This window comes from Toxoplasma gondii, chromosome IX, assembly GCF_000006565.2.
Source record: "Toxoplasma gondii ME49 chromosome IX, whole genome shotgun sequence".
Classification (NCBI taxonomy): domain Eukaryota; phylum Apicomplexa; class Conoidasida; order Eucoccidiorida; family Sarcocystidae; genus Toxoplasma; species Toxoplasma gondii.
The window spans coordinates 4,704,516-4,728,543 of record NC_031477.1 but is presented as its reverse complement, the minus strand read 5'-3'; the positions used below and the strand labels follow the sequence as shown (position 1 = coordinate 4,728,543).

General features: G+C 54.7%; 4 protein-coding genes across 4 annotated transcripts; 1 reads left to right on the top strand and 3 right to left on the bottom strand.

Annotated features, from left to right (window-relative positions):
* Window positions 1–93: 93 nt before the first annotated feature.
* Window positions 94–4,791, bottom strand: TGME49_292390 (KRUF family protein; the record flags this gene model as incomplete). Its single annotated transcript, XM_018782172.1, has 6 exons — window positions 94–914; window positions 1,330–1,689; window positions 2,099–2,626; window positions 2,995–3,327; window positions 3,652–4,150; window positions 4,660–4,791. The coding sequence occupies 6 exons, from the start codon at window positions 4,789–4,791 to the stop codon at window positions 94–96; spliced, it is 2,673 nt and encodes an 890-aa protein (XP_018636496.1).
* A 2,412-nt stretch (window positions 4,792–7,203) lies between these two features.
* Window positions 7,204–12,686, bottom strand: TGME49_292375 (KRUF family protein; the record flags this gene model as incomplete). The annotated part of the gene is made up of 6 exons (XM_018782171.1): window positions 11,519–12,686; window positions 10,739–11,209; window positions 10,111–10,443; window positions 9,178–9,705; window positions 8,395–8,754; window positions 7,204–8,009 (listed from the first exon to the last, which is right to left on the bottom strand). Exons 1-6 carry the CDS (start codon window positions 11,847–11,849, stop codon window positions 7,204–7,206), a joined length of 2,829 nt encoding a protein of 942 aa, XP_018636495.1. The 5' UTR covers window positions 11,850–12,686.
* A 368-nt stretch (window positions 12,687–13,054) lies between these two features.
* Window positions 13,055–22,274, top strand: TGME49_292360 (hypothetical protein). The gene is made up of 8 exons (XM_018782170.1): window positions 13,055–16,615; window positions 16,992–17,084; window positions 17,515–17,910; window positions 18,372–18,821; window positions 19,301–19,630; window positions 20,029–20,383; window positions 21,132–21,236; window positions 21,819–22,274. The coding sequence occupies exons 1-8, from the start codon at window positions 15,359–15,361 to the stop codon at window positions 22,019–22,021; spliced, it is 3,189 nt and encodes a 1,062-aa protein (XP_018636494.1). The 5' UTR covers window positions 13,055–15,358; the 3' UTR covers window positions 22,022–22,274.
* A 73-nt stretch (window positions 22,275–22,347) lies between these two features.
* On the bottom strand, window positions 22,348–23,419 carry TGME49_292350 (hypothetical protein). Its single transcript, XM_002368535.2, has one exon. The coding sequence runs from the start codon at window positions 23,121–23,123 to the stop codon at window positions 22,614–22,616; it is 510 nt and encodes a 169-aa protein (XP_002368576.1). The 5' UTR covers window positions 23,124–23,419; the 3' UTR covers window positions 22,348–22,613.
* Window positions 23,420–24,028: the final 609 nt, after the last annotated feature.

The window sequence follows — 24,028 nt, the reverse complement described above, 5'->3', positions numbered from 1 at the left end:
TCTGGCGTGCGGCAGACCATATCATCGGAGACCCGACAGGCAAGGACGTATACACGCGGCCCTACCTGCTACACGCGCTGACGCGGAGGTTGCTCATGTATGCTTGCCCGAAGGTGGTGGCTGAACACCAGATGAGGGCTCGGTCCCTGCTGTAGTATGAGCTCCAGACACAGGCGGGTCCCGTTCGTGCTGGGTGGTGCTGGTAGGCGAGGAGTGGACGAGAGGAAGGGGGGTGCGGAGTGGGCGCTTCTTGAGCGGCAGTGCCCTTGGCTCTCTGTCGCTAGAGACGCGCCCGGGCCGCTCAGCTTGTCTTGCTGGTTGGGGGAGCGACGGGTGGGGGCGTGCGGCCAGAGGCGGCCCTGCAGACGCTGTTGACGCCGGCGAACGAGGCCGAACCGTTGGGACTGGAGGGGGGGGCGATGGCGTGCCTGCAGCGATTTGAGTTGCTAGAAATTGGAGGAGCATTTGCTTTTTGGGCGGGGCTGGTACAGTCTCACTTGACCCACCGTCTGATTCAGCGGCAGGTGTAGCCGACGCAGCGGATGCTGGGCCTAGTTGTGCTGGCAGCTGGCCTCCTGTACCCACAGAAGGGCCAGACGCCGTTGGCGGCGACCGACCTGACGTTTCTCTGGAACGTCTAGCTCTCTTCGGCTGTGGTTCGGCAGTTGGGGAGACCTGCCGACCTGCAACAGGGGCTTCGGCACCCGGCCACCACGGGCCCTGTCGAGGTGCTCGTAGGGGGAGGGCGACGACTGGAGTTAGCCAGAGCGATCTCGGCATGCTCGCGGCGCCGGCGCTCGAGGTGCCTTCACCGGCGCTCGAGGTGCCTTCACCGGCGCTCGCGGACGGAGTCTGAGAGAGGTGTTTGGTTTTTGCTTTCCTTTTTCCAGACTTGGGAGTCTCGGAGGATTTCCCTGACGGGCACAGAACAAGGTAACAGCCAATCTCGTTCTAGGATGTCACCGCTTGCCCGACACAAGAAGGCACACGTGCGACAACACTGAGGTGATACCTCGTTCCTCCAAAATAGTCTCGAGGTGGTTGATATTGGTGCCATCGAATCTCCACTACGCTGCCAGAACTGGTTTGCGCCAGAACCAACGGTTTATCGCGCGAGCCGCCGACGCACTGTGGCGTAGGGTGACACATCTATGCGCGGTCCCCCTCGTCGCCCCAGACTGCCGTCACACAAGTAGCGGCTGGCGCTGGATGTGCGGTCCGCCAGAACCCGATTCGCCACCGGTCTGTTGCCACCGCATGGGATTCCGCTGCAGACGCGTACAGACAGTACGGGCCCGAATTGCACTTTCAGCGGCAGTGGAGACTCACCAGTCGATTCAGCCTCACGCGACGGAGCTGCCTCGTGGCCGCGTGTAGCCGAGAGCAGGCTCTGAAGTTCCTGTTCCAGGGCGAGTGCTCGAGCTTCGAGTTGACGCACATGATCTTGCCGCACGCGCAGGCGGCGCCTGAAAAAGTCCTGTTGTGTGTGCTCCCAATATCGTTGTACCTTCGGGGATGGCGATGGGTCGCCCTGACGGACCATGCGCAGCGCGACGTGCTGCGCAACCGCTTGCGCCTCTCCACAGTACCAGAGGGACCGTAGGAACTGCGCCTCGCTCCGTAATACGGCAATAGCAATGTGCGCGAACGTTGTGGGAGGCTCTCCAGTTGCGGGACTATGTCGAGGTCCTGCCAATGTCAACCGCGTACGGACACGGAACGGCAGCAGCTGTCGACGATATGGCGCAGCTGCACGTGGCTTGGACAAACTCTGAACAGACGTCATTCGCTTTTGCTGGAGCAGTTCCAATATGATGCTGAGGCAAACGACTCCGTTTTTTGTGGGTCACTAACAGGACGGTGGCGCAAGCGAGTGAGACGAAGGCTAATGTGAGTTTGGGCGTTTGGGCAAGGATTGCTTGGACAAAAGAACAATACACTTGCGGAGGTGTCACGAGCCGTGATGGCGCGGGCCTCCGTTATGGGAGTCCTCCTTGTCGGCACCAATTCGGCACCTCCCAATAAGAGCGTCGGCGAGCCCCAGTCCTGTACGAGGTGTAGCTTGTGACATTGCACTGTCTCGGCTTGATGGGCTCACCTGCTGAGGGTCCTTCGCCCTGCGCAGATGGAAGGCATTCACCAGATTTCACTGCCTGCGCAGTGTGTTCCTGGGAGCTTCGTAGCGGGATGCCTGCTGCGGCAGCCCTCTTCGTTAGATCATCGGCCAGATTCATCAAGCCGGCAGCCTCGTCAGCTCGGGCGGGCCCGCGGGCGCAGTAGCGTCTTCGCGCGGCCTTGATCCACCTGCGGAGTTGCCGTTGTGACGGAGATCGAACGTCATGCTGCAGCATTTCCTCGGCGATTTTTTCTCTTATGTAGTCGTCCTCGTTTTCCCAGTGACTCCGTAAATATGCAGCACGACGGGATAGCGCCTCTATGGCAAGTTGAACGTAAGGCACCTTGCCAATGCCCTCCAGCTCAACAGTACTGCCAAGCAGTGTTCCAGCTAGTGAGCCCCTCGTCTCGGCAGCGGTAGGAGAACTGCTCACAGATGGGTCACTCGAGGCGGCGGTGGACGTGGCCTCTACTGGCACCTGGCGTTTCTGACGGTGGCGTCGGGGGTCGCCTGCGAACATAAACACCTCTTACATCCGGGGACGTCTAGGACCTCTACGTGCCCGCATGACGTGGCGAGATCCACTCTAACACATGTGACGTAGTCGCTCTCTATCTATTCCGGCCGACATTCAGAACAGCTCGACATGAGCGAGGCGTCGAACACGGCGAAACACCAGCTTCCCCGGTTCTAGAACCGCTAGCGCCCACGGGATAGACGAAATGCCTGAGCAACGGCCGGACACCGGTTTCGAAGACTGCTTGCATCGGGGTCGCACTGACGCCTCGATTCATTCAGGAAGACGAGCGCACCTGGACGGCCTGGTGTACGCTCTGGTTTCGGTGCTCGTTCAGATGGCTGTGTGACACCCGAGGTACCTTCGCAGGGGTCATCCTGCGTGAGGGCGCCTGCGGTCAGTCTGTTCTCCCAGGCCATCGCCTGGGCCTCTAGCGCCGCTGCTTCGTCCATCCGGAGTGTCGCTTGCCTATTGAAGTAATGAGTTGCTTGGTATCGCCACTGACGAACGACGCACTCGCGCGGATATGGGTTCTCACTCCGCGCCATCCGTGCTGCAACTTGTCGCGCAACGAAGGCATCTTTACTACTGTATGTGTGCTTGATAGCCGCCGCTTGATTCCGCAGTTGCTGAATGCCGGCCCTGCAATAGTCGTTTGTGCTTGTAGGAGGGGGTGGACTGCCGCGTGCCGTACCTTGCAGAAGACCAAAACTCACAACCGAAAAGGGATACGGCTTGCGGCCGACATACTCCTGAGGAGGTTCCGACTGGCATGCACTGCTTCATGTCAACACATTGATGACCGCGCGGCTGAATGCAGCCCCATCTATATGCGTTCTGTGATCAAGCAACTGCGCAGGCTCGGGTCCCGCGAACAGTCACCAATTGCAATGGAGAGCCGTGTCAGTTCTCTAATTCTTCAACAGCGTGGTCAAGAATGTCTAAAGTTAGCGCGGCCTTGCTGTGCATCTGTTGTCGCTTCGAATGGACATTTACTCGTCCTACAGAAAAGTGTTACCTGACGCGCCTCCGTCGCTGTCTGTTCCGGAGGCTTGTTCAGTCGTTCCTGGTCGCGGCGAACTGGGACTTCCTGACAGTCGTAGATGAGCACCAGCTTTTCCCAGTGTCGCCAGTATCTCGCTTGCCAAACGCTCCAGCTGCTCCGCCTCGCGCACGCGTGCCTGGCCGCGCACTCGAAACCTGCCTCTAGCAGCCTTAGCCCACGTCTTGACCTGCGTCTGAGTAGGAGGAGCTGACTGACTAACGATGAGCCGTCCAACGTTCTGTCTCACGAAGTCTGCCTCATTCCCCCATTCCTCCCGTAACGCGGCCGCCTGGCGCCTCAGTTGTGTAATCGCAAGCTCGCCATATGTGACCTCGCCCACGCCAGCAAGAGTAACTGTACGGGCGACTCCAAGTTGCCCCGGTTCAGACGCTTCCGCCGCAGAGCCCCTCTTCCGTCTCGTGGCGGATCTGCCGCGTTGGGGCTGGCTGCCTGATAACCACCACAGCAGCACCTGTTACGGATCATAGCAGGGCATCCGTGCAGACGGTATATCCAACATCTCTTCAGCATCACGCGCAACTGTCATTCCCGACGGACGGCATATCAGTCGCTGGGTGTCGTTCAGCTGCGATGTGACGCGTGCACGGTCGGAACAGCGCTCCGCGTCACCGAAAGGGTCACTGTCAAGGACAGGTTCCCCGCCACGTCCAGCCGAAGGGAGCATGGATACTTGCTAGGCTCTGGTTGCTCGAACTAGGTGCACTGTCGTTGTTCGCTATACCGATTGTTTGAGATGAAAATTTTTCCCCGCAGCTCACTGGGATCACTCGAGTCGGGCCTGGGACTGTGCAGGGCTTGCGTATGTGCTGGTTGCGGCGGTCGTGTTCCTTCTTCAATACCCTCATTACCAGGTGACGCGTGGAGGAGGGTATCCCGCTTGCCCGAATCTCCATCGTCTGAAAGGTGGGCAGCACCGGCACCGAGATGTGAGTCGGTTATGTGTAGAAAGACGGAGCTTACCGTGAAATAGTGACGGAAGAGATCCCAGACTACAGAGTTCCAGCCGAGTGTTGGTGGGTTGTGAATGCCTTGCTCCAAGGAGCAGGTGACTGTCAAGAGGGCGGCGCCCGCGACAACGATCCGAACAGCCATTTGCTCGCATCAAAACGCCGTAAGAGCGATCGCAGGACCTGAATCGAAAGTCTGGACCGAAGAAGTCAGCATGTGACGCGGTGTTCGTGGGCGTGCGAGGGAACGGTGCAGTCCCGCCACAAACATGGGAGAGGGCACGAGGCGACATAACGCAGCGCGGCTACTCAGGCTCGTCCGTGTTCGAACATGTGCGTGTGCCTCGTCGATGTCGGTGGTGGTGATACGGGTTGAAGCGGACCGCCACCTGGTGTGGCGATTGCGACTCTCCCTAAAAACAGGCATATCTGAGTGAGGGAGCACATGACTGCAGGAACTGGAGCCGATAGTATAGCAGCCCTATTGAGTGAAGCAGCACAATCGGACAGCGACTGCGAGAAATAATCGGGAAGCTGGCGCGGCTGAGCCGCCGGTGGCGCGATGCCAGCACGTGAGAACTTGGTGTCTCTGAGCGCGCCACCATAGAATGCTCGTTTACCAGAGGGATGAGAGGAGGCACGAGACGCGTACCGTTTGCTTTCGTTTCAGCTTGTTTCTAGGTTCGCCACCCATGGAAGGCAGTCTACTACATTCGTTAAAAATATTATTCATATGAGATACACAGAGCAGTAAAATGAAACCGGGACTTTTCAGAAACAGCATTACACGGTTGAGGGATTCCACAAAGCGCGTTCTACGGGTGTGGGTAGAAACGTTTGTAGGAGAGGCGGTAAGCAGGGTGTTGCCTTGGATACTGTCGACGGTGCAAGCGTGATTGCTGGTCAGCTGGGGCTTCAGAACTGCCGCCCTGGCCACGCAGCAACGGAGGCTGTCCTATCACGTTTCTTCAATGTCGTCGCGCGGCATCCTAGACGTTTACGTTGTTCCGCTGTTCGGCTATGAAGCCGATAACAGCGAGGTCCCTCGCGCCGGCTGGCTACCCTGTCTGCACCGGCAGAAGCAAATCCTTCGGAGTTCATTGTCAACGGCAATGGATAACAACACAAGACCAACACTTGAGGTGTTGCACACGAATCGGCTCGACGACTTCAATTGACCCCTAAGACCTCCACAGCAACACTGCTGCAAAGACTGGACGGACAAGTCCGTACATCAGCGCGCCGATGGATAACCTTTACCTCACTATGTACTCCCCTGCGCTTTACTTGATCGCTGATACTCTGCCAAAAGCCATTCTTCTATCATTCCACATCAAAAGCTGCACTGAGTATGGCTGGCACGCAAGTTTGTTCGCTGAGTTCTAGTGGCATTGACTGACACGAACGCTCCTATAATTCATTGCCTCCAGACGAGAATCCACTCGGCTGCGCCATCACGAATCGCACAGGTCGGCCTGGTGGTGGATGTCGCCATCTATTCTTCGCTCTCCCGCCGACACTGTAGAGGTAACGGATCTAAGTGGCCGCCGCCATGTAATCACCAAGATACTTGGCACTGGCGGTCTCGGCGTCGTAACCAACTGGCGCCTATAGCTGAGTTATCCGTTGATCTAGTTGTTGACTTCTGTACCCGCGTTACGCATTCGGGAGCGAGGATGGGGTGGCACAACTTCGCCCTTTGCGTGCGAGTTCGAAAAGGGCAGCTGTTTGTCGTGTAGGTCCCCGCGAACTTCCTTGTTTGTCTTGAATCATGGACCGTCTTCCACTCTGGAACCCGCAACACAACTTCCGCTGGTGGACACTGCTGGAGCCTCCCTCCAGCTAACACTCTAGCGCAAAGGGCTGTGGATGACTAGCTTTGGAAAACCGGGAGCAACGTTCGCATGATTTCCTCTTGGACGTTCCTTCAGTGGACTACTTCCCTGCGTTGTGTGCGGGTGAGGAGGCGCGGCCGCTGAAAATAACGGTGTATCCTGCATCGGCGATTTGGCATGAACAAACTGTGCCGGTACTCGAATTACTGTTTGTGTCGAACGGACATAGCGGAATCTGCACGCATCACGTCAGATATGCTTCCTGGGCGACAGCACGAACAGCGAAACCGTCTGTCGCTGACGCAAGGGCCAGGCACGTCCATATGCAATGGTAGCTGTCCTGTCAGTCTCTCTTACGGGGAAGTCGACCAAGAAAATGGCCGCTTCGTTATCTCGTCTGATGCTCCGCAGCTCCATCCATAAAGATGGCGTTCAGCCAGTCTTCGGTTAGATTACGTTATCCTGGTATTCCGGGACCACGTTGATGCGTTTGCATGGTGTGATCATCCCAGTGTTGTTGTTGCGCGGGTGTCTCTTCTTTAGCGGGAAAGCAAGCGAAAAAAACGAACACTCTTGCGCCGGGCCCCATACGAAGTCCTCCACGGCGGCTGCTGTTGCGACGCATAAGTCCATGCATGATCGGAGACCCGACAGGCAAGGACGTATACACGCGGCCCTACCTGCTACACGCGCTGACGCGGAGGTTGCTCATGTATGCTTGTTTAAGGTGGTGGTTGAACACCAGATGAGGGCTCGGTCCCTGCTGTAGTGTGAGCTCCAGACACAGGCGGGCCCCGTTCGTGCTGGGTGGTGCTGGTAGGCGAGGAGTGGACGAGAGGAAGGGGGGTGCGGAGTGGGCGCTTCTTGAGCGGCAGTGCCCTTGGCTCTCTGTCGCTAGAGACGCGCCCGGGCCACTCGGCTTGTCTTGCTGGTTGGAGGAGCGACGGGTGGGGGCGTGCGGCCAGAGGCGGCCCTGCAGACGCTGTTGACGCCGGCGAACGAGGCCGAACCGTTGGGACTGGATGGGGGGGCGATGGCGTGCCTGCAGCGATTTGAGTTGCTAGAAATTGGAGGAGCATTTGCTTTTTGGGCGGGGCTGGTACAGTCTCACTTGACCCACCGTCTGATTCAGCGGCAGGTGTAGCCGACGCAGCGGATGCTGGGCCTAGTTGTGCTGGCAGCTGGCCTCCTGTACCCACAGAAGGGCCAGACGCCGTTGGCGGCGACCGACCTGACGTTTCTCTGGAACGTCTAGCTCTCTTCGGCTGTGGTTCGGCAGTTGGGGAGACCTGCCGACCTGCAACAGGGGCTTCGGCACCCGGCCACCACGGGCCCTGTCGAGGTGCTCGTAGGGGGAGGGCGACGACTGGAGTTAGCCAGAGCGATCTCGGCATGCTCGCGGCGCCGGCGCTCGAGGTGCCTTCACCGGCGCTCGAGGTGCCTTCACCGGCGCTCGCGGACGGAGTCTGAGAGAGGTGTTTGGTTTTTGCTTTCCTTTTTCCAGACTTGGGAGACTCGGAGGATTTCCCTGACGGGCAGAACACGGTGAATCCCGACTAGGTATGAAATGACATTCTCCGTCGGATTCACAAACACGTGCGGTCGAAAATGTTGCTGGCCTGATATATGTATCTCACCAGATGCGATAGGCTCGGGGAGATTGACGTACATGCCCTCTCAGCCGCACCACGCACAGTCGCAGATGCCGGCATGCGACCACATCTTCGCGGGGCACGTCTATGTGTAATATGTTCTCTCGCTCCAAATGCACACACCCTCAGCACTTTGCACTCCCTCCGAGAACTCCTGGCACAGCTACTCTCCCCCTCTCGTGCCACCGAGATGGTGCAAGCTGGGAACTACCATAGACATCGCCAGCTTGAATCGTATCCTCGGCGACAGCGAACACTCACCCGACGATTCAGCGACAGGCGGCGGTTCTTCCTCATGGCCTTGTGTAGATGGCAGTAGGTGGTGGAGTTCTTGTTCCAGGGTGAGTGCCTGCGCCTCCAGTTCACTTGCCTTTTGTTGGTGCCATGCGAACGCACGACGGAACATTGACCGAGCTTCGTAGCTCATGTGCTTGTATGCCTGGGGGGTTGGCGATGGATTGTCCTCACGGACCAAGCGCTCGGCCACATGCTGAGCAACAAAAGAGTCTTCGCCACGGCACCATAGTTCTCGAATCTCCTTCGCTTCTCTCCGTAAGCTGGTGATCGCAAGGTGCGCGAACGTCATTTGAGCCTCTACAGGCGTCGAAGGGGGTGGTCGACCTGGAAGCGTCAACAGCGTACAGAAGCGGAGCTGCAGCAGCGCTCGAGGGCCTCATTGAAATGCAGCGGTGTTACTCAAGGTGTGGGGGGTTAGTGGTTGCCTCCCCTCTTCCCGGTGAAAGAGCATCCTCATGGAGCTGAGGTCAGGTGTCATATCCAAAAAGGTCATACACACTACTCGGGAGAAGCCGAACGAGAACTAGGCTGAACCGTGTTTCATGGTGCTACTCGTAACTATTTGGATGTGACGAAAGCATTGTCGTCTCACGGTAAATTACCTCGACCTTGTCCTGGACCACCGCGTGACTGGACCGGCTTCGGTAGCGCCGCGTAGACACGGTCCGACGACAGCATCTGCGAGACCCGGGCCTGCAGGCGGTAGCTTGTGAGACTGCACCTTCTACATAACGTTAGTGAACTCACCGGCAGAGGACCCTTCGTCTTGCGAAGCTGTCAGAGAACGATCCAGTTCGGATTCCTCCACAATGTGCTCCTGGGAGCTTTCAAGCGTGACCCCTGCTTCCACTGCTCTTTGCTTAAGCTCGTCGACCTTCACGAGCAGATCGGCAGCTTGGTGCTTACGCGTTGAGCTGTTGCGGCGAAATGTATCTCGCGCAGCCTGGCACCATTGCGTGAGTTCCACCGCAGACGGTGATCGATTGTTTCCACGCAGCATTCGTGCGGCAATTTGAAGAGCCACATACGTATCCCGACACGCCCATGTGCTCTTTAATTTTGCAACGCGCCGTGACAACGCTTCTATGGCAAGTTGAACGTACGACACCTTGCCACGGCCTTCTAGCTCAACGGTACTTGCCAGCACTGTTCCGACAAGTGAGCGGCTCCGACTTGAGCCGGGAGAAGCACTGCTCACAGATGGGTCGCCCGGAAGAGTGGTGGACGGGACCTCTACTCCCCGCTGCTTTTTTTGACCGTCCTGCTGATGGACGACTGAACGCATACAATGTCATAGAACGCTCCAGAGCCACCCTGACCCGGAGACGTATGCAGTCCCCATAAATGTCTGCATGACGGCGTAACATCCACTGGAGCCCACGTGACAGAGCCACTCTGATTACTGTCAGGACCGCTTTCAACACGGCGCAGCATCTGATATATCGAACGGTGGAGAACACTGAATCTCGAAGTTTCAGAACTGGCAGCGTCCACGGGATATACCACGTGAATGGATAGTCATTGGAGACCAGCGTCGAACTACGAACACAGGCGAGCATCATGAGCGGTGTCGCCTTGACGCCGTAGCGTTCAAGAAAAAACACACAAGCGCGCACCGATGGCCTGCCATACTCTCTAGTCTCGGAGCTTCCTGAGTAGGTTGTGTCACCCCTTAGATACCTCCGGCGGCGTCGATGTCCGTTTGGGCGCCTGTGGCAAGTTTATTCTCCCAAACGTTAGCCTTCGCCTCCAGCGCTGCAGCATCGCCTATCCGTTTGTGAGCTCGCTGACAGAACTCGCGTCTTGCCTGGTGTTTCCACTCAGTCACGAGCTTGCGCGGTGGAGTTGGGCTGATTCCCCGCACCAAGCGTTGTGCAACCTGTCGTGCAACGTACATCTCCTTATTCATCCACACCTCCTTGAGGGCCGCTGCTTGATTCCGCAGACTCTGAATGCCGAGCATTATATAGTCTTTCACTGTCGCCGCAGAGGTTGTATCGCCGCCTGCCGCACCTTACCCAATGCCCGGCAGTCAACACAGCCAGCACGGGCTACCGCTTGAATCCGGATAATCCTGCGGAGGCTGTCGACCGCGCGGTTGCATGTAGCGTGAGGTCTGCGCTTCCTACCTGTTCTAAATGATAGGCACGACCTACGGTCATGAGGCAAGCCGTCAGTCCAACTGGAACCCGTATCAACCCTCGTCGCGCAGCGGTGACAAGAAAATCCAGGCCAGGGGCAGCATGCATATGTCTGCTCGCTTCAGCAAGACAACAGTGGCTAAAGACGACGGATATGTAGAGCTCACCTGATGCGTCGCCGCCTGATGTGAGGGTTTGATCATCGGTTCCGGGTTGCGACGAGCTGTGTTCCGCGTCGTGTGGGACGGACACCCCAGCATTCTCAAGGGCCTTTACGACGTCGTTTGCCAGCGTTTCCAGATGGTCGGCCTCCCGCAGCCGTGTCGGAAACCGCGCTCGAAACCTCTTTCTCGAGAGAGTCGACCAACGTCTGATTTGCTCCACTGTAGGAAGGGCAGGTTGATCCACGCAGCGCCGTCCAACGCTCATTTTTACGAATGTATTTTCATTTGTCCATTCCTGCCGTAAAGCCGTCGCCTGCCTCCTCAATTGCTGAAGCGCGACCACTCCATATGTCACGTCTCCAAGGCCAGCAAGATTTACTGTACTGGCAACGCCAAATTGGTCCGCTTCAGAGCATCCTAACCCGGCGGCTGTGCTCCCACTTGGGGCATCTGTGGCGCCGTGTCGGTGGCTTCCTGGTAAAAAAACAGGTCATCATATGCTACTGGGTTCTTGATGTGTACATACGCACGCTGCAACACTTATACCCTCCTCCGCACCGTGCATTATTGCCCTCCCCGAAGGACGGTATGGCATCTGAATGGGTGTCATCCATCGACGATGAGATGGACGCACGTTCGGGGAAGCAATATGCGTCACAGAAGGTGTGTGAGATACATCCAGGCAGGGAGCTCATAGTGACAGGAGAGGTTACTGTCACTTGCACCAGGTACTGTGCCGCTGCGCACTTTACCGTGTGATAAGATTTTCCTTCCACCGCTCACTGGAATCAGCCGACTCGGGCGCGGAACTGGAGGGGGCTTGCGCAGGTGCTTCTGGTGACACCCGTGTTTCTTCTTCACTCTCACTACCAGCGGTCGCGTGATAGGGACTACCCCGTTTGTCCGAATGGTCATCGCCTGGAACGTGGGCAGCACGAGCACGGAGTACTGAGTCAGTGAAGCGTAGAAAGACGACTGCTGCCGCGCGCAAATGTCGGGTGAAGACCCATGCGGTGGGGAGCCAGCTGATAATCAGGGGGCTTTCGACATCCTGCTCAAAACAACAGATGCAGGCCGCGAGCGCTGTGCCCACGACAGCAAGTCGGGTCACCATTTGCCTGTGTCACGCCGCCTTCCCACGAACCATAAGGCCTGAATCGAAACCCCGCAAACCGGAGAGGTTAGCGTGTGATGCTGGGATACCCGGCTTTTCTGAAGAGGGCTCAGTTCTATCAGAGGCACGGGGACGAGCGTGGGTCGCTGGACAGGAGCGGGTAGATTGAGGAGCATCGTTCGCGTTCGACTGTGAGGCTACCGTTTTTCGGGTCAAATCGTCAATATCTGCTCGGCTTGACAACAGTTATGGCTCAGAGGAAAGGAACAGATAGAGTAGCTACGGCAAGCGCGAGTGGCACAATTCTGTTGCGTAGATCCCCGCAGAATGGTCGATACGAAAATGAAATCTCAGCGCGGGTGGCGCGGTCGACCCGCGTTGGCGCGATACTAGCACGGAAGGGACAGTCGGTCTCTCTGAGGGGAGAACAGTAGAGCTCTCTCTGCGTAGAGCTTGAAGGGGGGAAGCAGTGGATAGCTAACGGCTGGTTTCATTTTCCCCTGGATCATGGCTCGCTACCCAGGGAAACCGCATCAATAGTATCGTTACGCATGGCACGCATATATAATGTTTGTTGTGGTGAAATGCAGCCTCCAGCCCCTCAGGGACAGGTTTACACGGCGGAGGGACTCCTTTCACCGGGGTCGACGAGTTTAAGTTGAAGCGTTATTATGGGAGGAAACGCGTAGACATTCCCCATGGCCAGTGCCACAGTGCAGCCGTACAAAATGGTCAGTGTTTTGCTAGCTAAGCGTCCTCCCACTGCGCCCCAGAAGTTTACGTCATTTCGAGGCTACACGAGGAAAATGGTCAGGTACCACGTGCGACAGCGCCGGGGTGGGTCTCCATGTTGGGGATGGGTGGCGATCCTGTGTGTGGCCGTTACAGCCGCATTAGAGTAGAATTCCTTCGCGGTCCATTGCCAACGGCCATGAACAACGATGTACGACCAACTCTTCACGTGCAGCATACGTATCTGCATGACGGATTCGACTAGTCGTAGATATCCACACCACCAACGAGGCGCAACTGCTCGGACAAGCCCCCATATTTGCGACGGCCGCTAGGGAAACCCTGAGCCTCCATACGAACTTCAGTGCGTTGACTAATCTTGCCACGCTGACGATAAGCCCCCCCCCCCCAACTCCGTTGCCCTTACCGCATTGGTACTGGTACGACGCTGCGTTGCAACAGTGTTTAAGACAATTGTGAAGCTGTGTGCGCGACAATAGTTTGAAGAGATCTTCGGGGATCAGCAGCAGCTTAACATATCAATTCGAGGCGCTGTGCGTGGAACAGACACCTCTGTGAAGGTGTATCGATATTTTAATCTACGAGACAGGAATCTGCACAGCCGTCATCCAGGAGGTTCAGCAGTCACCGTGCAACGAGAAACAGACAGTGGTCGGATACGAGACGCACAAGTCGGAGCGGGCCAACACTCGATTTCAGGCTTCCGGACAATCTAGATTTCCTACACCTGCTATGACGGCGCTTACGAAGAAAAGTGTGTGGAGCTTCCGGTGACCGACACGCCACCGTGCAAGCCTGGCAAGAGGCTCTACAGCGTCCTCTAGTGTCCTGTATCACTTGTGGTGTGTTGAGGTGCTGCATTCCTTTTCCAGGAGTGAGTGCATTTGCAGGTGTATGCCTCATGACTGTGCAACAGCCGAATGTTTACTAGCTCACGTGTTGAAGGAATGGTCAGCGCGCATGCTTTAGAAACGATTCGAAAACTGTATTGACTACCGTCGCGCATACGCATCTATGTGACTTACGCGAGTTGCCGTTGCAGTGAGGACAATTTTCGCTGTGCTATCTTCTGAATTTGAGTACATAAGCCGCAGGTTGCTGTGGAGAGTTGATTGCATCTAGTCTTGTCTTCACAATCCGTTGTCAGCGTCGCGACTTCACGTTTATGGGAAAGGGACGCTGTTCAAAATCGTGACATTCTTCCTCTCTTCCACGCCAAGAATTGGGAAAACGAAGGTGTGAGAAAGCGCTGAAAATTGCATGTCACAAGTCAGATTTGTCGCTGATGTGACAGTGACGAATTCAGTTGATGGTTATAGTTACGTAACTTTGTCGTGGCGAGTCAACTAGACAAGCCGTTTTGTTTAGAGACGGCTCTCGCGCGTGACGAATGGTGAATCCTGGGTCTTTCGCATACTTTGGCTGTCGATCCCGAGAAGCGATTTCCGTGGCATCTGGTGCACTGCTTTCGTAGAGGGAATTTAAGGGTACCTTCTGTCAGTCGCCCCTGTTCTTCACCCATGGTTAGTTCGACTGACGCTCTGCAGGCGCTGTTTCGCTTTTTTTCTGTGGTTTTCTATGTCGAGGATTGTCGATCTTCTGGTCTTTCAACTGACGCACCGTTTGTTCTTGTTTTGGTGCATCTGTTTGCCGTCCGATGTGTCGAAATTGCAGTTGGTTTCTGTCGGCTGCAAGAGGAGGCGTGGCACGTTTCTCTCCGGTTACGACTCCACTTTCCCTCCGGACAAGGTCCTTTCTGGCAGGCCTCGTTTAGCTGAAAGATAGTGTTTTACCAAAAGCTAACGCGATTTGCTCCTCCCTAGTACCATTAGATAGCTCTTTTGGTGTGATCCTGAGTACGCAGTGAACTAAATAGATACAAGAGACTTGACAAGCATTGCTAGATTTTTATAGACGCCAAAGCACGTCTATGTTTGCGCCATTTGCGTACCATTCGGTCACCATGAGTCCAGATTACCTGCAAAAAGGCTACACAATGCATGCCAGAGAGGTACACAATCCGAAATTGTGAGACTATTTGGACTTACTTTGACAGATTCGGCTTGCCCGTCGTAAACTGCTTCTAATTTTCTTGGTCCGACTCGGAGAAGAGGCGGTCGAGCTTACGAGTACGTTTGCTTCAGCAAGCCGGACGACTTTACGCATGCATTACACAAGCGTCTGGTCATTGTCTTGTCAATCCATTTCACTCTGAAGATTTTACCGGACAAAGGATAAGACCAGTCTTTCTTCGGAAGGGATCTGCTAATCGAGTCTTCGAGTTTTGGTTGGCTGTTCGAATATGGAGAATTACATGACATGCTCTTCCTCCGCCATAGACATTTTGCGCGAAGGTGCAGCCGGCAATTGAGAGGCTGAATAGATTCGAGGTATATTTTATTGCACCATCAGCTACTTTCGCAGCCCATGCAAGTTCGCACGACTTTTTCTCAAGATCTTTTGGCACCCCGTTGTTTGGCTTGGATGACACAGAATGTCAACCCAGTGTGAGTGTGCCCCAGAGCAGATTTCTTGGGAGGGCCCACTCGCGCTTGCCACGGGGCTGGCTTCCCCCCATTTCCTGCCACGGCGATTGACGTTGCACCTGAAATTTTGAGGTGTTTCCTTCATTTTGAGGGAGACAATGTCGTTACAATCCGATGCCGATACGTCAGAACAGCTCTGTCGCCTCTCTTGTCACGTCGTACAGGCTCGATTGTGCCGGCAGTTGATCGAAGTGATGTCTCCCCCGAACAATGATATTCAAGCGCTCACAGAGTGCTGCACTCACGCATTTCACTTACAGTGAACCTTCTTCGCATCTTTTCGAGTCTGAGGCACACACAGACCCAAAGATGCGCTGCAGCCCTGCTGCCACTGGCGTCGTCCCTCTCCCCGCCTGCATTGCTCTTCAGGTGACGGAGTCCTCGACTCGGATTCTTCCCCTTTGCGGCCCCTTCAATAGCTTTTTGACACTTCTTTTCTTTCTACTAAGTTTCGCTCTTGTCTTGGTGCCTTTTGGTCCCTCCTTTCTTCTATGCTCGCCCTTAGGTGGCGTACGCGCGGCCCTGGCTGCCGCTCCTTCCGTGGACGCCTGTAGCAGCTGTCCTTCCACTTTCTTACACGCGTTCACAACTGAATGCACTGCTGAACGAACAAAGAGGACAGTTCCTGGTTCATGGATGACCACAGCGACCTTGCTGTTAAGGTCTTGCACAGGGACACCCATGGACGGCAGGCGCCTGAAGGAGGTGAAGAACAGGGAGACTTCCGGATCTGTGTCCGCAGGTGCCCGTGCGTGTTCATACGGCATTGTTCCGGTCCCACAGAGGGGGAGGAGGCAATGCAGAAAGACCCCTTATGGGTGGAGACAGCTCCCGAGGAAAGATCCGACAGGGACGACAGTGGATCAGGCAGGTCCCAGTTACGGGGGGGAGGAGACTGTACGTGGTTTCGGTAGTCTGTGGTTGCAGTTCTCTGCTGCAAATGCGAAAAACAATCGAGAAACTGGGACGAGTTGCACTTGTGGGTCAGACCATATTTCTGGTTTTATCATGCCGCTGGCCCTTTCTCTCTGCTCCGCCCCCTCCAGCGCTCTGGTCTCCTCTCATTCTTGCACCTCAAGTGCAGGATACCTAGCCAAGAAGGCTTCGACGGAGCTGTTACCAAAAGCAAGTCGCCTTGGCGTGTATCGGCCCTCCTCCGGATTCTTGTCGTGTAGTCGTACCTGCTTGTCAGTTCTCTGGGATTCCTTTCATTCGACTTTCCCTTCAGCAGCTCAGGCTTCGGCGTTGCGGGCTTTAAGAGCTCTGCCGCACTCCGGTGAATGCCCGGAGGTGTGTGGTGTGCATTACTTGCCCTCTTTCTCTCCAACACATCTGCATTTCTTGTCTCGTAACCGTCCAGCTGAATCGCCCGGATATACGGCCGGCGCGGATGCTTCAACACGATTATTGGCTCACAGAAAGCAGAACAAGGGGGCCAAGAAGTGGACGCGAAATCGGCCTAAAAAGGTCAGCAAAGTGACTCGGATCGCTCGGCGCCTTTCGCACCTGAGTTATGGTAGCCCACGGTCGAGGGAAGACGGTCGACGTACGCGCTGCGTCCCTCGTTCTTCCAGTCAAGAATGTCGACTGCCTCCATGTCTCCGGTGCGGTCCGTCTCCTTGTTCCTTCTAACTATTCACTTTCCTCCTGTTTCTTTCGAGGCGGGGTAGCTCCTCTGCTCGGCCGTTGAACAAGAGGGATGCGCGTGCTTACAGCGAAAATCGCTGTTGCCCTCTGTCAGCATCGTTTTCTTCTGATTCGACAGACTCGGCACGCCACATCCCATAAGAGGAGGGTTTTTCTCATGAGCCTCTTTGTGTGAAATGTCGTGTTCTACCTTCAGACGGTGCCCTCCCAGATCAACACTCGACCATCAGTATTCCCTCCTAATGTTCTGAACTACATCAATGCCCCTCCCGAGTATCTTCCTGCGCCGGTACGTTGACGGTCTCCACGGTGGACGCCTCGTCACTATTCGCGACTCTCTTCCATAGAACAGTGCGGTGGTCTTTTGACGACAACCCTCCAGAATCATCAGAAAGGGTCCTTGCACACAGCACTGCGGTCTACCGAGCAGCTCGAGACGACCCGTTTCCCCCGTCTTTCAGCTCTCTGCCGAGTGACGTTCTGCTCAGGACGCATCCTCTTGGGGTAGCTGTGCTGCGGCGATCATTCGATTTAAACGGGCGAGAAAAAATCGTGCACGAGACAGGCTTGTCTCTTGGCACTGCGGTACCGTCGTGCTGCTGCAGGTTAGGGATGTCTGGGATTTGCCCCTCAACCATAAGACCAAAACGGCTCACGTGCTTTTTGCTATCTTTGCTCGTACTGCGGACACTCAATTGGCTCTTCTGTTTTGTACTCAGGGGCCGGAGGCAGCAGCTGTGCTGAACCGCCCCCAAATTGCTAGGCTTCTTCACCTGCTCTGGCTTCTGCCTCGCCAGTGCCAGCGAGGCTCTGCAGCTTTCATCCCTGGGCCTGTCCCTTGCCCGCTACCGGCACCGAAGGTTGTATTCGACTCTTTGGAACCTCGAGGACCGGAGCAGCTTCGAGCAGAAAAGGAGTACTCCGAATTCGTAGCTCATCAGGACTGCGAGGTGAAAAACAGAGCTGCCGCATGTGCGGCACAGTTCGACCGACCGCTGGTCAATGCTGCCGCTGCCGGAGTGGATACAGAGGCCGGGCAGGCAGTGCAAGCGCTCGCTTATGATGAAGAACTCCAAAAAGACCTCAGGATGCTTAAACAAGTGGCTGACGAGCAGGTAGGAGAGTGTTAAGATGTGCACAAGGTGTGCTACTTTTTCGAGGTGCTCTTAGCACCGCCGTGACATAGAAAGGTCATCAAAGAGTGACGATCGGTCTGCAGGGGACGTCTGAGCAATCTCAGGACTCGCGCACGTTGAGGAGGAGGTGCCCGTGGCGCTGGGGTTTCATGTTAGCACCTGCTGGGTACAGGTCGGAAACGCGTTTTAACATCACTTCCTTGAACACTTTTTGAGTCACCATGAGGGTGTCCGGATTCAATTTGAGGATGGCCGCAAAGTTGGGAGGTTGCGGCGACACCGTGGAGCTCGGACGTCCTCGTGGTTCGGGCGCGTCTATGTTGCTGCTGACATGCGGTTTGTGGTAAGTGCATCCCACTAGAACGTTCAGTGGTGACATGAGAAAACTACGGTAGCTTGGCCACATCAACAAGAAGCTCCAATGCAATGCTTTTGCTCAGGATGACGAGGCCCTGAAAGTTCTGCATGAGCATCTCTGTCTAGCAATCTCTCCAGCGCGCCTACCAGGTACAGCCCTAGCCCCACACGCTCCGTCGGGTGTATCTGAACAGGGGCAAGGCTTTACGACTGAGAAGGCTCTTGGAGATGGAGCGGCTGGTCGAGAGAGAGCGGTTAGGTCCGACCCCCTGGACAAGACAGCAGACCAGGTGGACGCAAAGTCGAAGAAGAAACCGGTTTGGCTTCCTCTCCATCTCCAACGAGCTAAATCACGTCACGAATCAGCTGCAACTCTTGTCCGCGACGTCTGTCGGTCCCCCTTGACTCGGTTCAACAGGCTCCTGATAGCAGAGGCCATCGACCGATGGTGGAGTGCGTGGCAGTCCCGCCGCTTCGCAGGGCTGGTGACTAAGAAACTAGGACGGCTTAAATGCCTTGGTCGTCAATTCAAGGTAACGCTATTGAGTGGACAGTCAACAATGAGAATGTGCAGGGCACGGCAACGCGTTAAAATCGGGCGAGGAGATTTTGTGAATGTAGTACCAGTGGTTGGGTTTTGTGTAGAAATGGACTACAGCGTTCGCTCGCTGTTAACGGTCATTCTCCCGTGATATGCCAGCTGCCACAGTTATGAATCATACCAGTCTTTGTGAGCAGCTGAAGCGCCTGCGCATGTATGGCAATTCATTCACCGTCATGATGATGCTCCGGGGAATAACATGAATCATCGAGGCTAGTCAGACCGTGCGAATGAGGTGGACCGCCGGTGGTGGTTTGGCAGTTGTTGTAAGCAACGGTCGTCGCTGCGGACCTACGAACCGAGACAGCGTATACTAGCTAGTAACTCGAAGCTTTCTTGAGTGCTCGATTTTTATCTTTCTGCGGAGATAGCCACACCTGCTGTCCATTTGTGCCTGTATGGTGCCTGCAGGCTGGCGGTGTCCCACCGGAAAAGCTGCTAGAGGAGAATGCCTTCGAAGAATACCGACTGTTTGACGACCTGCCACGAACCCGTTTTGTGGCAAACTACATGAGACGACACTCCTGTCCCTGGCAACCGCTCATGCTTTCCAGCAGATCTGAGGCTTCTTCTCATAACGAAGGCGCGGCAACTGACGGGCAGCATGGGATCGGACAACACAGAAGTGTTGAGAGACCTCTGGAGCGTGCCGACTGGCGAACCAGTGATGGACGCGTGATGAGCGATAGCGATCGGAATCGGCGACGAGCACTCAAGCTGATGGCCTTGCAAGAACTCAAGGTGGGCGTCTGATTCGCTGTTGGGACAGGGTAGTCAGGGTCGTCTCTGTACAAATCCAAAGCGACAACACCAGAATTACCTGGGTAGTGATGGCAGGGATGAGTAGTGATACATGCAGTGCAGCTTCACAGGCCGGGTTTAGAGACTGGTTCTTAAATCTGCGGATCTCAGCTACGTGGCTGTTTCTGTACCCGGCGGATCGTGCAAGAACACACCTTATGAGGCGATTAATCGCAACATCTGTGGTCTTCTCGAACGACGCTTTTTCATATGGACCCCTAGCAAGGACCCTGAGTAGTAAGGAATGTGATTGGGATGTAGAAGCACTGTGGTGCTTCAAGCACATATGTCCTTGCGCACGTATTTCTATGAAAAACGTCTTCTCTGTTCTTGTCCAGGCGATCGGGATCTTAGAATCCGACGGATCTGTCGACCTCACGTTGCTGAAAGAACTTTATCGAACGCAGCCAGCTATACCGCCTCGAGATGAGAAAACAGAAGGCCGGCGCCGTTCTCTGCCGGCCGACAAGATGTCTAGACATGAACGCCACCAGCAGGTCAAGTATCGACAGGCTGCAGTAGGGCTCACCCTCCCTGCCACCACGAGGGACGTCAAGGCTTTAGAGGAGTGGGAAAGAAGAGAAAATTGCACGGATATTGGCGGGAAAATCGCAAGGGCCACAGGTGTTTTTGATGCACTTCTTCGGGAAGATTTTCCCCAGTACGAACCTCTTCGGGACGTCTTCAAACTCGGTAAGCCCTCTTGGGAGCCAGCCTTCGATGAGTGCAATGTGCCAAGGAGCATCCGACGTTGGTCGTCGAAGCACGGGAGGCTCTGAGTGCGAGCATTATGACACAGATACCAACCGATCTAAAATCGTTTGCCGCTCGTCAGCTGCTCCGAAGTTGATGTGCACGTCTCTTGCGGACGCGTCGCCGTAGATTGGACCTCAAAGAATGGCAGTTCTTGCCGTGTGGCAAATAGCCATAACGTAGAAACGAGAATTGTAAGCCGGACGCAGAGGTGTTTTAGATGTTGTCCTGACGTCCAACTTTTCCAAAGTGTTCTGCTAGACGGTAATGCAGCTTCCTCATTTCAAGCGTACTTGAATCAGCTAGTAATTTCTGGCTGCTACGTCGACAGAGCGGGACGCGTTGTGCGGACAGCCACACTGTCAGTTCTCTGCAAAGATCGTGGAGACAGCTGAGTGGCCCAACAAACGAAGAGCACGCACAAGACACCGCTGATGTGGGATAGCACGAGAACTGTGAGGTATTCGGTGTGAGGAAGAGGCAATTATATCGTGGTCTTCATTTGCCTCAGGACGAGAGACAGGCGATAATCATACGAATGATTTCTGGGTGGCAGATGCCTCTACTAAGTTGCCAGTCAGAAGCGACCTGAAAGCGCATTTGACACTCCCTATGGACTTTGATGAATATATCAAACCTTTTGGTTGCAACACTGTTGTCATCCGCTGTGGTGTTTGTATGGGTGAAGAGGAATTTGTTGAAGCAGAATACCGCCAACACACCATGAAGCGGGAATTAAGGAAGCTCTACTTGGAATGGCTCCAGCGTGGAATGCCAGATGATCCTAAAAAGCGTAAGTCGCTGCATTTCTCTATACAGTATATACGTAACGTCTCAGCTGATATCTAAAAGCAGGCGGGGGTAGCCGCTTTCACTTATTTCTTTGCGTACTTGTCCTCTAGGCGGGTGCGGTCAAACTGTGAATTCGAGTTCCACACGTTCCCACTGTCTTCCCCACGCGGGAAGACAATGAATCGAATTTGTATGTAGTAGGGATGAGGTGCTGACTTAGGTACAAAGAAGTTACAAATTATCCGTGAGAAGCTGGCATTAAGAATGTAATAACCATAGCTCGTCGATGTATTGTAACTGTCCCGTTATCAGTAGATTTTGTTTTTGTACAGGTGATCCGCAATACAGAACTGCACAGCTCAAATCTGATACACAGGACTGTGTGGTGAACGAATGGCAGGAGCGGGGACGAAGCAGACCAGATCTATCTACATTTGTGGCCGTCTGTGTCAGCTGTGTCGGGTTGGCGCGCCATCGTACTAGTCACCTAAGTGACCGAATCCAGTCAGATACCTGAGTTGAGCGGCGTACCTTCAACAGTGCACGAATTGTTTGTCCGTATGTTTGGATGCGAGTATTTCAGGAAGCAAAAACGACTTCTTGGTTTACTGGATGCGGCTGTCGAAGAGGAAGCGAAAAGCGTTGCTGTATGCCGAACAACACCTAGCTCCTGTTGGTGCCTCAAACGCGTATCTAATGCGCCGCATAAGAGCCAAAACTCTAGTTGAAAAGACGACGGGCTCAAATGACTCAGAAACGAGTTCCACAATCGCTCAAGCCTTGTGATATGATCGCTCTTTCACAGGCTTCTGAAACTTGGCCGCTGTGTATCGTGTTGCTGGCAGGTTCTTATATATCATCATCATTCTCGACGAACGTGAAATACGTGGAAGCAAGAAAACATTTGCCCGAAAACCTATGTGTGAAACATTCGATTTGACAATAGAGCGACTGCTATCTCTTCGGACCGTCAAGTTATCGATCTTCTCCTAGGGAAGCAGCGACATCTAAGCAAGAATGGTACAAACATGCTGCGCATGTTCACGATTGGGTTCGCCTGTACAACTAAGCTGTGGAACTCATCTGTTTTGCGAATATAGTTGCGCGCGCCGATGTGTAACACAGTAAGGCGCTCTCGCTGCATGGAAATTCACAATCGAAAACGAACTGCGGCATTCCTAGACGTGTCAGATCTTCCTGTACCGCGTGTGTAAGTGGATTTTATCATGCCACCGCACTAATCACTTCTGCAGGGCGAATGCGATATGTTTGCGGCCTCAACGAGCAGTTTAGAATCTGGCTGAGTCGGGTTGTGAAAACCAATTCATGTGGGGCAAGAAAATAACTTGTCACAGTATGGAAAGCAGAAGGAATGCGATTAAGACTGCATGCTCAGAAGCACAGAAGACAGAATACCAATAAGCGGCACGACACCTATTGCAGTTTTGAACGCTCCTGACGCTACTTCGTAAGTCATCGAGTTGTTGGTGGTGGAATCCTTGACAATGAAGCAGAAACCCTCACCACCACCTTGGGATGGCATTTTAATAATGAGGCTGGACGCAGTCGAAGTGGTGGAAGTGAACTCGAAGTTTCTGTCGACATCTGGGAAAATCTCTGTCCAGGGCTTGGGGCCGGCTGCGGTATCGCAAGATCCGTTCTTCAGGGCAAACGCCTTGCTCGCAAGATCTGACGGTTCCACGACGACGTTAGCGTGCTCTTGGCCGAGCGTGCTTATGTCGACCGTGCAGGTTTCCCCTCCGGCTAAGTGATGCTTAGATACTCGAGTTGCAGCGATAGACTCAGGGATAACCACCTCGAAACTTGTTGCAGTGGCGCCTCCTACCAGGGCAGCCAAAAGGGCAATACTACCGAGAGAGCGCACCATTCTGCAAACAGTGTCAGGAAAAACGGAACGCAGGGAAACACCCCAGGCAACAGAACCGACCGCACACAGCGTGGAAGACGAAACGTGTAGCGTGTAACAATCTTCGTAGATCAGAACTGAAATGGACGAACAGTAACTCGAGCGAGAGGAATTTCGGGGAAGAAGTATTCCTTGTGTGGTACACGAATCAAGAGTAAGACCGAATTTAAGAGAATGAACTGTTAAAAATAAGCATGGAGGCAGGTCATCCTGGTCGCCAGGAATGTGACCCGTGCTCGAATCATCCGAGTCTCGCTACCGAGAAGCCTGCAATCGGCGTTTGGTTGCGGTACACGCGCGGTTGCGATACGGTCGAGCACAGAAGGAACGCGACACAAAAGAGACAAGCGAAAAAACTAGCCACGTTTCACGGTTTAATTCGTGCGTACTCAGGGCTAGCCGCCATGACTCCCCTAGCGAATCCCGTGGTGGTGCGACCTCCTGGCGAGTGCTCGACGACGGAACGAGGAACTGGGGAAAGGAGAAGGAAACACTTTTGTTATAAGCTTCCTTCACTTTTCGCGCTTTCAAAATGGATCAGGCGTCGGGCAATTTGCTGCTAAACAATGAAGTTTTCCAAATCACCTAGCTAGTGCAGCGTGGGTTATGACTGCTTGGCAAACGGTGCCTTATTTGCCATGATGACATATCAACACACTGAGATCCGCAATCATGAATGGCAGATACCGAGATGTAACATGAAGCAGTGGAGGCAAGTGAATTCGGAACGCATATGTTCCAACCTGTGCCGGGAGCAATCTTTCCCTGTCTGTGAATGTGATCAACTTTCGGATGTGGATCATCAGCTCCAGTGTGCAATCAGGCTGAGATCCTCGAAGACATCAGGCACGGTAATACAGACTAAA

Excerpts from the sequence above, each read along its gene's own strand:
- TGME49_292360 (XM_018782170.1), top strand. The coding sequence starts at position 15,359 with ATGATATTCAAGCGCTCACAGAGTGCTGCACTCACGCATTTCACTTAC. Across the intron at positions 16,616-16,991 it reads CGCGAAATCGGCCTAAAAAG|ACGGTGCCCTCCCAGATCAA; the intron begins GTCAGCAAAGTG and ends TTCTACCTTCAG. Across the intron at positions 21,237-21,818 it reads GCCAGATGATCCTAAAAAGC|GAAGCAAAAACGACTTCTTG; the intron begins GTAAGTCGCTGC and ends CGAGTATTTCAG.
- TGME49_292350 (XM_002368535.2), bottom strand. The coding sequence starts at position 23,123 with ATGGTGCGCTCTCTCGGTAGTATTGCCCTTTTGGCTGCCCTGGTAGGA.